This window comes from Gastrolobium bilobum, unplaced genomic scaffold, assembly GCF_033153095.1.
Source record: "Gastrolobium bilobum isolate Gb01-03AN ecotype WA unplaced genomic scaffold, APGP_CSIRO_Gbil_v1 utg29884, whole genome shotgun sequence".
NCBI lineage: Eukaryota > Viridiplantae > Streptophyta > Magnoliopsida > Fabales > Fabaceae > Gastrolobium > Gastrolobium bilobum.
In genome coordinates, this window is record NW_026895604.1 from 1 (window position 1) to 13,416 (window position 13,416).

Sequence of the window (13,416 nt, forward strand, 5' to 3'; positions counted from 1 at the left end):
TTAAATGGTTTCCTCTCTTGGTTATTTGGGGTTCTTCTTTGATTTGGATTTGAATTTTGAGCCCATGATTGAGGTGGTCGTGATGGTACAGTTGGAAATGTTTGTGGCTGGGAAAGAGGTGGCGAGTGGTAGGGTGTTGTTGAGTGGTAAGGTTGGGGATATGGGGTATGTGAAGTATTGGCCACATCAGGGTAATTAGTGAAAGGCGTTTGGAAACTTGGCTGAGGGTTACTATATGTTGGGTTAGGCTTGCCTTGCGTAAACCTTTGCTGATTGAAAGTCAACGCATGAGTTTCTCCTTCTTTTTTTCTTCCTATCCCAGTTGAAGGTTTCTTCATATTAACAGCCTCCATGGAATTAGGAGTGATCTTGCCACTCCTTATTCCGTTTTCTACCCTTTCTCCTATTATGACAATGTCAGAAAAATTTGATGACACGCTTCCGATCATCCGGTCATAGAACGATGATTGGAGGGTATCGATGAACGTAGCAACCATTTCCTTTTCTGACAATGGGGGGTCAACCTGCGCAGATAGTTCTCTCCATCGTTGAGCATATTCTTTAAAAGACTCAACATCTTTCTTTGTCATATTCTGTAGCTGCAGTCTATCAGGAGCCATATCAATGTTATACTTGTATTGCTTGAGGAAAGCATCAGCCAAATCTTTCCAACAACGTATATGTGCTCGCTCAAGGTGCGTGTACCAATTCGAAGCTGCCCCCGTCAGGCTATCCTGGAAAAAATGGATCAACAAATTCTCATCTTGGGCATATGAGGCCATCTTTCGACAATACATAGTCAGATGACTCTTTGGGCAAGTGGTCCCTTTATACTTGTCAAAATCAGGTACTTTAAATTTTGGGGGAATAACAACATTAGGAACCAGACAAAGTTCAGATGCGTTTCCAAGGCCATAATTACTTCCCCCTTCTATAGCTCTCAACCTTTCTTCCAAAACTTCCAATTTCCCCATAGATTGAAGAATTCCAATTGAAGAGTTATTCAATGTGTCATGAGAAACTCCATGAGAGTTATTTGGTGCCACATATACAGGATTGGAGTGTGGTTGGGATACACTTTGTGAGTTTAAGATAGGTGGAACCATCGGTGCACTACTAATAGGGAAAGATGTTTCTGTTTGTGGACTTTCAATTGAATTTGGGTGAGGACCTTGCGATTGAGTATGGTTTAGGGTAGGAGTTGATGTGTTACCATCTGGAGGATTAGTGGCTTGTGGTGGTACAAATCCTGGAGGTAGGCCGTATGGAGGGAATGGGGGTACATGGACTTCTTGTGGGTTGGTGATTGGTGGTTGTATGGGAATATTTGGGTATACCGTAAGTGGCATTAGTACTCCTTGAGGGTTGGAACTTTGGAGCTGCATAGGAATTGGGGAAAAGCCAGGTGGGTGGGATGGTGTAGTTACTTGTTCGTCATTTACAACTGAAGGGTTCCCATCTGTGTTCCTCTTTTCCAGTGATTGCAGAATCTCCAACATTTGAGCCATCTGTACTTTCAGCTGGTTCACATCTTCTCTCAGCTCGCCTCGTTCCAGTTCATCCATGATCTTGGCTTGAGCACGAGTCCTATAAGGGTGCCGTGGAAACAGTTTTGCTTTTTGTTGATTTTTCTCTCACTGAGTAAGACAAGATAATGAGTATGCAAATGCTAAAGTAAAATATGCTTGTTGTGGATGCTGAAGACAAAATTTTCAAGATTTAATGCTATGCAAATGGTATTTAGAAAATAAAATGGTTCTTTTGTTGATGAAAATGCATGAATGAACTTCGCCAGGTTGTGAACCCCTGAGGCGAGATTATGACGCCTAGTATTACAACTATAATAATACTTTGGCATGGCGTTTAAAGTTCCGGAGGTGACATGCCTCCTGAGTGCATGACATTAAATGCTCATGGTTATGTTCAGATGTTGCAACATGAAAGAAAAAAAAATAGTAATAAAGATAGAGAGAGCATACTCCCATTGTCCTACATTAGGAAAGCCTAAGGGTTGGGCATATGCTTTTCTAATTCGTGAAAGCTCTCAATGGGTGGCTCTACGATTCTATATTGGTCTCTAGAGTTCAGATCTCATTTTGAAAAAAATAATCAAATAGGATGTACATCCAAAATGACCATATTCCGAAAGAGTCACACTCTAGCTGAGGTTTTCATGATAACCAAACAGGATGTACATCCAAAATGGATACCACTACACAACCTCTTACCTATCTTATGTTTCACTCAGACCCGGGTACAGGGCCCCACTCATAATTGTGTGTGAGTTGTGTGAGTACGGTGTGTGAAAGGAGCATACAAACCTGTACATCCTAAATTAATTTAAAATTTCAAAGCTGCAAAAAAAAAACCAAAGCAGGATATATACAGAGCAAAAATCGTCTACCCTGAGGTTAAAGTCAAACAAGATACATACTTTATGCAACTATATATACCATCAACACATAATGTTCAATAATGACACTTATTCAAAAGATATAAAAGAATACAAAAAAGATGGGTGAAACAAAATAAATAAAATTTATGAATAATTTGCACAATTAATAAAATAGGCTTGACTCTCTGAAAAGTCCCCAGTGAAGTCGCCAGCTGTCGCAACCGTATCGCGACGTGACGGCGAAAGAAATATTGAATGGTTAAAACAATGGAGTCGCCACCAAGGTTTATTTAGGAAAACATTGGAAAAACCTTTTTTAAAGACAACTGGTCTTTGTAAACAAAAGAAATGGATTCGGGAGTCGATTACGAGTAGGGAAGGTACTAGCACCCTACACCGTCCGTTAAAAAACGGTTACCTTATATTAATTGTGCAAATTATTGATAAGATTTTAAATATTTATTTCACCCTAAGAAATAAAATTGACTGATGGAAAGGAAAACAAACTTTGAAAATGTATTTTTGTGCTTGACGGGAAGAGTCCCGCTCCGACGTATCCCTCGGTACAATAGGGAACTCAAAGCTACGTCGTTCTGTAGAAAATATTTGTGTGTTGATTGATTTTAATTTTGAAAGTATTTTAAAGAAAATAATTTGAAAGTTTTGAATTTGATGGTTTCGGAATATCAAACTGTCGCAGTTAAAATAATCCAAAACGATAATTGCAGGATTAACAAGCTGTCTCAACTCAGCTAATCCCTTTTATTTAAAAGAATAATAATATTCATATTATTAATTTTTGCTATCGTAAATTTTATGATAAATTTGATTTAATTTTGAATCACCAAGCCGTCTCGGCAAAAATGAGTCAAAAGCAAAATGTGTGAGGTTAACAAGCTGTCACGGCTCAGCTGACTCCTATTTCAATTGATACCAACTATTTTTTATTCTTTATGTTTTAAGTTAAATCAATAATTTTAAATAAACAATTATGATTATTTATTTGTTTACTTACTATTTCTAAAATATTTTAAAATCATCGGACTGTCACAGTCGAAATGATTTTAGAAAATAATGGGATTAACAAGCTGTCTCAACTCAGCTAATCCTCTCGTATTATTTATGAGATTTTATTTTGAATTCTTTATTATCTTTTTTTTTAGAAATTATCATCAAGTCATTAGCCAAAAATAATATTACCTATCCTCGTAATTCAACAACGATAAATAATAACATAGTATCTGGGGCTATGATATTCTGGCAAGTAGGAAAATATTCAGTCCACAATTGTCATATCAAGTATTGTAACAACATTTACTTAATAATATTTGGACTTTAAGATTAATGTAATGAGGACCAAATTGTCTAATAATGTATAATGGAATAAAATTGCCAAATTGGTGAACTAACATCACATCATTCGTATACCAACTTTTACAGAGGAGCCCACCACTATTGAATGAAATTATTCTTCTTAATATTATCACACAAAAGCATATGAACATTTAGAATAAAAATTTATAGTGGGCTGGGAATTCAGATTCAAACTCTACAAAATGGAATGGTGTTTTTAGTTCATTTTGGAATGAAGTCAACGATGGGTGAAAGACAAAATTTGTAAATCTATTAAGCTGATAACTCACCCAAAGTAAAAAATGATACCACGAACAGGTATATGATACAAACGATGGGGAAGGACACGAACAAAAAATATATAAACCACAAATATATATATATATATATATATATATATATATATATGAATTCAAAGAATCAAGATAGCGCATGCACATGTGTCTTGCAATATAGATGAATCATATACAGAATAGTTAAAAAATAATAGAATAAAGGTGAAGTCTAGATTCCATTTACTTGGGTTCTATGTTTTGGAGTGCAGAACTTCACCTGACTTCTTTGGCCTTGTACACAGTGCTACGAAGAACGCAACTGAACTTGAAAAGCCTTCAACATATGGATTAGAGTAATGGCAACCGAGCTTGTAGAGAGGGGTCGTGCAACTAGGAATAGCCAGCCCAAAAAAAGCTCTCCTTAACTCCCATTTTGCATCAAAGAAATAGCCTGCCTGAAACCCCTTTCATTTTATTCCTTTATTTTTCTAAACTTTTCAAACTCTCCCCTTTTGAGTTCTGCCTCTCCTCTCCCTTTTTAAAAGCCACCTCAACTCCTCCCCCTCAATTCCCCTTTTATATCCTTTTTTTTACCCTTATTTGCCTCTATCACCGCCTTAGTTTGATGCATCCCTTATCCTCTATGGCCCATGATCTGCTCTGCTAACATCACCCATACTCTATCAGTCAGAACAAAAATCGGCCCTGAATGAACAAGTCCTGCAATTTGGTTTATCGCCCATGCTCTCAGTTTCCACTCTAGAGGTTCTGAGCATGGTCATTAAATTCAACTGGGTCCTCTTGCAGCATTGTTACTTATTATATTTCTTTCGGATATGGATAGCAAGTGGATTGATTGAAATGTAACGATGAGAGACGGGTTTGAGGTTTCAGAACCGACCTCCCCTGCACGTTTCTTTGTCATTAAGAAATCCCTATATTACTATCATTATGATTATTATTTTTTTAAATAAATAATAAAAATCTGAACTCTCTTTTTTTTTATCAATATCTCTCTTTTACTTACTATTTTTTTATTAATATTTTTTTATTCTCTATTTTCCTTTTTTCTTTTATAAAACAAAAATAATGATAATAGAAATTTCACATTTTTATTTTTTATATTTATATATATATTTTTATATATGAGGACAAAATTGAGTGGTTACAGTCATCTTTCTTGGAAGTTAGGCGCTTAACCTCTTCACTCGCCTTCTTCAGTTGCGCAGCCAGAGACTTCTTAGCAGCCTTCTCGTCACTAACCTCCATTCACAGGCGTCCAACGTCAGCAGTCAGACCATCTACCTTGCGCCCCATATCATCAAGGCGATCATCTTGAGCAGAGAAGAGGCTGTCAACGGCAAGGGCGACCTCTTGGATACCCAAGATTCGGCCAATAACCACTTGCGTGCAATTCGGGATTTCCTGGCGATTGATCTGTTATGGCACCACCATCTTAGGTCGTCCGAGGTTAAAAAAGGTGGAGTCAAGGTCCCTTTCGGATAACTTGAAGGCCCTGCCAACTGGAATCTCAACAGGAGAAGGAACCTTCTGCGCACCCGCTGTTGCCAAAAGCCCCTCACCACCAGGAGCACTAGTCACCATCGTTTCACCGTCGTCAGAGTCCTCAAGAAAGCCACCCGAGACGTGGCAGTCGCTATCTGTTAACTGCCTCAACTCATGTAACTCAAGGCATGGCATCTTCGAACCCCCAGGCTGGACAAAGTTCCCGTCTCCTCTCATTTTTAGCCCTGAGCTTCCATGCCCAGGCGACACTGATATGAATGTCGACTCACTCGCCGACGAACCTCCTACCACATTCGCAGGATCTTTAATTATAGGGCCAGTCGCCCTTCTTTTGAACTCGCAAGCAGGAATGTCAGCTGTAGATCGGATCTTCTTCCGGCGGTGGTGAACTTCTTTCTTCTTTCCTTTGTCAACATCTTTTCTCTTCGAGGTAGGACTTGGCGCTACCTGAGGAGCCACACCCTTAGCAGCCCTAACCTTGGCAGCCGCCTGACGAGCCAATCTCAAGGTTTCCATCGACAAGCTCTCAACTGCAACATAGAAAAAACACAAGTGTTAGTAAAGACAGATAATACTCACAACATAGCCATAACTGGTACGAATCACCATCACACCTCCATAACACAACACTTTCTTCGTGGGCCATCGATCAAAGCCTCTCTTAACCTCCACAAACCAGTCCACTACCAATACTTCGTCAAGAGACAAGGCTTCGCGCCCAAATGAATATTGACTGGCGGGAATCTCATAATAGGCCTTGGTCCAATATAGCTCGAACCGACTTCTTCTACTCTCCCGGTCAACAAAAAAGGAAATTCCCCCTCGCCAAGTACTGGTTGAATCCAGAAAAAAGTCCCCCTCCAGTTCTTATATGAATTGGCGTACTGAGCAAATATCAATCCCAATCCGGTCCCCGCCTTCAGCGAAACCCAGCCAAGCTTTTTCAACGAGGGCACACCTGGAAGCAATAAAAGAACAACCGCACAGAGGACACCCATCCAAAATATCGACATATCTTTTCAAAGACCTGAACAAACGCCCAAGCACTAGGGTGCAGTTGAGAAGGCGCAACCCGTAGATGGGCTAACACCCCCATCTCGAACTCAGATAAAGGAAACCTAACTTTCTGATCCGTAAAGTGAGTCTTGCACACCATGAACCGCCATCGAGGGATCGCCCTATAGCTAGGCTTGTCACAAGCTCGACAACTGCCCCCAACCACAATGCTTTGCCATTTCGACTCTTCTTTGGCGCTTTCAGTGAAATCAAAATTGCCTTATGATTGATAAGCCTGGTCCAAAATGGCCCCACTGGTATAACATGATGAAGAAGATGCCACCATCGGGTCTACCCAATCCCTCGCCAAGAAGCGGTCGTGATCTTGCACAACCGCCATTAGTCAAGAGAATACCAAAAAATCAAACCTGGGACCGACAAACACATAGTTAATAGCCAAAAATTTCAACCGACGCCAAAAAGATCAACAAAGAGTCAAACTCCAATCCTCCATATCACCCAACTCCTACTCCCTGGACCACCGGCATCCCCTTACCAATAACTCAATCAAAAAACAACTCAAACATAAGAAACTTACCAGAAGAGTCAGAGGTTTCCGAAGAGCTTGATGTGTAAAAATCTGAATAACTTAAAGAGGAAGGCCACCATGCAGGCAGTATCTTATAAAGCCCTAGGTCTTCATAAATGGCATCCCACATGCCATACCTTATAAGCCTACCATCCTCTGGGTGGTATCTACCTAAACGATTATCAGTGGATTCGTCATATTTACGGCGATGGAAGGACTGGGAAATGTTGGGAATATGGCCACGAGATGTGCACAAGGCGACCGGAGATGCAACTGTCGGGCGGGTTGTCCCTAAAGGGTGAGGATTATAATAATACTCTAATGGACGGTTCTGCGGTAGGCGATTAATAGAGGATAAAGGCCGAACAATTCGTCCTGCTCCAAAATCTGAACGCGCGAGACACGGCGGCGCGAACCAGTCCTCTGATCATAAGAACGACCAGAAGACTTAGAGTGACTCCTCCGTGAAGGGTGAGACCCAACCCCTTCACTAGACCCACCAGATCGTCGCCTCCTAGACCCAGCAAGCTGGCGCCTACCAGATCTAGAAGCGTTCTCACCAGTCGCCACCTGGCGCCCACCATTGAGACGGGAACCAGACGCCTCACCAGAATACGAAACCACAGGTCCCAAAGCCCTCTCCGGCAAGAGATGTTGAATCTCCTCTTCACTGAAACCCAGAAGCTCATGTATCCTACCATGGGGTAACGACTCAACCCCGAGAATTAAAGATCGGTATGGGGGAACGCTACTGCTTTCCCTACCACGACTAGCAAGGTATTCCTGCATAGCCTTCCCTACTGTACAACCATCAAGTGTGTCGAAAGCTTCATCAAACTCTTCCTCCTTAACATCCACCTCAAACTCAGGCAAGACCAAACCAGTCAAGTCTGTTAACTTGACCATCACAGGAAAAAGAAGAAGAGAAGCAAAGCCAAAGAAATTTAAAGAAATATCAAAGCTACAAGCTAGAAACACTGTACCTGAGATAATGCAAAGAATGAAGAAAGGAAGACCGGCACGAGCACTTTCACAAAGAAAGAAAGCGCAAATAAGGAAGGCAGGAACACAAAGAGCCTGAGATTTGTGAAGAAGGTCCTTAGGGAGGGAAGAACCTCCTTTAAATAGGGAGAGAAGGCCCAGGATGGCTACACGTGTAATACCCCACCATTTCGACCGTAGGATAACACAACCGTCACATAATAGGCGGTACTGATGAGGGGCCTAATGATAATTACAGGGAGACAAGACACCCCTCACGTCGCATTAATGCGACGTGCCTCGTGACGGTTGAGTGCTTGCAATTAATTGCAATGATGGAAGCATCCATCATTACTGCTCCTCAAAAACTGAAAAGCCACATTTCCTGTCAGGAAAGATGAAAGGTCCAAAAAGCCCCCCCGCAAATCACGCGGCCCGCCAAAGATATTAATGATACGAAACCTCACCTCGAACCGCCAAGACTCAAAATACTTACCGAGCCATCTAGAGATCCCTCACCACGCCCATTCTAACCACTCAAATTGCCCCGATGGTGTCGCCCAAGCCCATTTAACTTGGCATCAGCCTACGGTTGCTACCAAGCTGGAGGGCTCCTGTTCCGGATGGGCCAACAATACAGGGGCCCAAAGGTCCAAGCCCAACCTCATTCCCCTATCCACGTCAGCCCTACCTGCTGTCAGCCCCCCAACCCCTAACGCAACTACACTCCCTAGGGGAAACACCGAAATGTCCCGTCTTGGGACCCCAACCCCCAAAGGTGACCGCCCCAGATATCATAAGAGGAAACTGCCCTTTGTCATACGCTGACATCGCCAAGCACAGGGGCGCATCACTGCTATCATAGTAGCGCCTGACACGCCCAGCAGCGTCTGCCACCTTAGCAGATCCCGAGGAAGGTTGACTCCCTCCTCACCAACCCATAAAGGTTCACATCACCTTCCCCTATAAATAAGCCCCGTGGACACACCAAGAAGGTATCTTATGTATCGTTATTCTGCCCATCTACATTGAGTCACACAGACACACACCTAATTCCATTGTTGATTGCTTGTTTCATACTTGGAACAGTGCCTCTTAGCTTGGTCTCTACCTGTGCTAAGGGTATCATCCATACAGTGACTATATCCCCAAGGGGAACGTAGTGGGCTTATAGATCCCAACGCTACAAAACTTTAGTGTCAATATTGTATAAACAAAATTATTTGATTTACTTATAATTTAATCACCAATGTGATTGTTTAAACTAATTAAAAAATACTTTAACCAAGTGCAATGATTAATTTGAAATTGGTCATATATTCTGTTAATATGTATAAACACGATGGACATAATTATTGTAAAAATTAAAATCATAAAAATTTCATGAAATGAATTTACTACTAAATTTGCAACCTGTGTAATGTTTGGGTCGATAAAACAGGGTTGACTTGTCGAGTGAGCCCGTTTAATCCATCCAATTCAATGGGTTGGGTAAAAAAATTTAACTCATCATCACACATAACCAGTCTCCTATAAGGGTGGGCTAAAACGACTTGGGGTGGATTGGAGTAGATTGACCTTTACCTGCCATAACCAATATGTATATTTTTTTCACTCAATTTTAAGTCATTTTTTCACTCAGTTCCCTATTATCTCTTCCTCTTGGTATCATTTTTTAATCATGCAATACATAAAAGGGAAATAATTATCTTATGTTGCATGAGATAATTATCTCATGCAACAAAGACAAAGTAGTAGGGTCCATATTTTTTTTTATTTTACAAATGATGGACCCCACTATCTTGTCTCTGTTGCATGAGATAATTATCTCATGTAACATGAGATTAATAGATCTCGTACATAAATCACTTTCCTAAAGCTATTGAAAAAGTAAAACACAGTTCCTTACGAAAATAAAAAAAATTCCCACACGCATAAAGGGAATGGGAAAGTGAGAGTGAGACTGAAAGGTTAAAGAACTCGTATATGAATGGGAGATGGCTTTGTCATAATCACGGTGAATTTTCGAGGGATATGAACTTGCTTGGGTTATTGTTCGGATTAGACTTTGAAAATTTTTTAGGGAGAGAAGAGGTCTATAACATATAATAACGTGTGATAAGACAACATAGATACGGGGACGGGTTTCAATTACCAACTCGTCATCGGCGAGTTAGGGGATTTTCAACTCACTTACAAAATAGGTCACTGGCCCCCACCTTATTTTTTGTTGGGTCGAAAAAGAGTTAGGGGCGGGTGGACCGGTATTGCAAACTCTTGTTTAAATTAGGTTTGCCTCATATTGAAGTTTATAATTATTATTTTGACCAATTAATATTTAAATCATTTCAATAATATTATTTCACTTTATCTTTTAATTAGTTTTAAATTCTTAAAGTTAATGTTAATTTTTGTTAGCATTGTTATTAACTAATTACATTTCCTTTATTTGATTATCTAGACTCTAATATTTTCTTCTTCTTTTTTATTGAGTAATCTCAAGTCTACCCTTCAGTCGTAATCAAAGACTAATTTTCAAGAGTACTGTCAAACCTTTTCGGGGGAGACTCTTCCAAATCTTTTTTTTTTCATTCACGGAGTTTAAACTTGAGACCTCTGGTTAAGGGACATATTTTCTTTAATATACATATGAATTAAAAAGACGGTAAATATAAATTTTAAAACATCTCTTTTAAATTTCAAATTTTTTAGTTTAACAACACCCTCTTTGTAAGATAAAGCTAAAAATGCTTATTTAAAATTCTTTAAAAATTAATTTTTATTTGTTTGACAATAAAAGTAGGATCGAACATGACAAGAAAATATTTATTCCTGTTGTAAATAATAGTTTAGAATAATAGTATAGAAGTCTTATATCATGTATATCTCTTTGTATTTTTTTTTCTATTAAGTTATATAATAGACTCTCCGTTGTGTAGTTGAGACACACAGATTACTTATAAATCTCCTTATTCTTGACATTCAACATGGTATCTAGAGCCTAACAAGATTCGTATCTTTTCGATAGACCCACTGTCTACCGAGTAAATTTTTTCCCAGAAACTGTCACCATCGTCAGTTTCCGGCCACCGTCCTCCACCGGAAAAGTTTTTCGACGACCGTTTTGATCAAAAAGTATATCAACGAACTCCAAATAAGCCGATCTACCCAACGCCGCAAGACCCACTGTCATTAGAGATTGCAAGCGTCGTGAACCACCATTTGACCGTCGTTCACCGCCACCACCGATCACTTTTCAGGCACTTTTTTTGGCGAGCCACCCACAGTTGTGATCGTCACAAGGAAGAGGTTCTTTCCGTCCAAGGCCCACTCCCAAACTCCCACTAACGCACCCTCACGCACTTGAAACATACGTGCGGCTTCCACTGTTAGGATCGCCCTCTCCTTCCGTGTTCAGATCGATCCTTACCTTGTGGTTTTGAGTCCGTTGCGGCCCTTCCGAAGCATTTCTCCTCTTTCCATTAATGTTCACGACATCTTTGTTTTAGCGAATTGTTCTTGATCCATGGATGATTCTAGCTCATTTATCCTTCCTTTAGATATTTCTTGGCTCACAATCATTGGTTCCACTGCTATTGTTGTGCATATAGGTAATAACGTTGCTGGTTTCACTCAAAGTTCATCATTTGGTCATTGGGTTCTTGATTCTGGTGCCTCTGATCATATTTTTGGTAATAAATCTTTGTTTTCCTCTCTTTCTACCTCTGGTTATTTGCCTGCTGTCACTATGGCTAATGGTTCCCAAGTTCAGTCTCATGGGATTGGAACAATACATCTTTTTCCCTCCATTACTATTGATAATGTGCTCTATGTCCCTGGTTCACCCTTTAATCTCCTTTCCATTAGCCGTTTAATATTTTTTCTTGATTGTCTCATTTCTTTTACACAAAATTTTGTTATTTTACAGGATCGAAATTCGGGGAGGACAATTGGTGGCAGATTTGAGTCCAATGGTACCTGCTCTCGAGCTCCTCTCATGCGCATTCTGTATTAGATTCTCCACTCACTATTCATGCTCATTTGGGTCATCCTAGTCTTACAAAGCTCCAGAAGATGGTGCCACGTTTGTCCAAGTTGTCTACTTTGCAATGTGAATCATGTCAATTCGGGAAACATATTCGCAGTTCTTTTCCTAATAGAGTCAATCGACGTGCCTCCTCTCTTTTTAGTTTGGTTCACTCTGATGTTTGGGGACCCAGTCGTACTGAATCAACTCAGGGTTATAGATATTTTGTTACCTTTATTGACGATTATTCTTGAAACACTTGGTTATTTTTACTGAAAAACCGCTCTGAGTTGTTTTCCATATTTCAGAAGTTTTATCATGAAATTCTTACTCAATTTGGTATTCTTATCTGCACTTTTCGTAGTGATAATGCTCGTGAGTATCTGTCTCAACCATTTCAATCATTCATGACCTCGCACGGCATTCTTCACCATACATCATATGTGCACACCCCCCAACAAAACGGGATTGCTGAAAGAAAAAAAGTGTCATCTTATTGAAACAGCTCGGACACTCTTAATTCATGGGAATGTTCCTACCAGTTTTTGGGGTGATGCTGTTTTCACCGCATGCTATCTCATTAATCGCATGCCTTCCTCTATCCTTGGTAACCAGGTATCGTACTCTATCTTGTTTTCCCATCAGCCTTTACATTCCTTATCCCTTCGTATTTTTGGTTCTACTTGTTTTGTCCATGAACTCGGTCCCAATCGTGACAAGTTGTCTGCCAAATCCCATAAATGTGTATTCCTCGGTTACACCCGGACACAAAAAGGTTATCGGTGTTACTCTCCCAGTCTCCATTGCTCTTTTGTCTCGGTGGATGTTACTTTCTTTGAGTTTGTGCCATTTTTTGGCTCCACCTCCGTTCCCGATGACTTTGTTGATACTCAATTACCTTTGCCATCTTTTTCAATTCAATATGTTCCGGCACCAGATTCCATACCACCACCACCTGCACAAGATTTCACACCACCACCGCCTACTGTCACTTCTCCACATGTCCCAGCACCAGATCCTCCTCTCTAGGTTTATCATCGTCGATCACATCCACCCATACCCCAAGACATTGATGAGGTTCCTATGGACTCAGATCTGTCGTCATCAACTCCTGCGGCTCCGGTCCCGCCCTCCGTAATTGACCTACCCATTGCTCTCTGAAAAGGTACTCGTAATATTCGTCCTCCACCCAGGTATTCAATAAATATGAGTTATCATCGTCTTTCTCCATCACATTTTTCTTGTCTTTCTTCTTTGTCTTCTGTATTTGTTC

General features: G+C 40.4%; 1 protein-coding gene across 1 annotated transcript; it reads right to left on the reverse strand.

Annotated features, from left to right (window-relative positions):
• Positions 1–89: 89 nt before the first annotated feature.
• On the reverse strand, positions 90–1,565 carry LOC133283814 (uncharacterized; the record flags this gene model as incomplete). Its single annotated transcript, XM_061480729.1, has 1 exon — positions 90–1,565. A coding segment is annotated over exon 1 (1,476 nt), but the record flags the coding sequence as incomplete, so codon positions are not given.
• Positions 1,566–13,416: the final 11,851 nt, after the last annotated feature.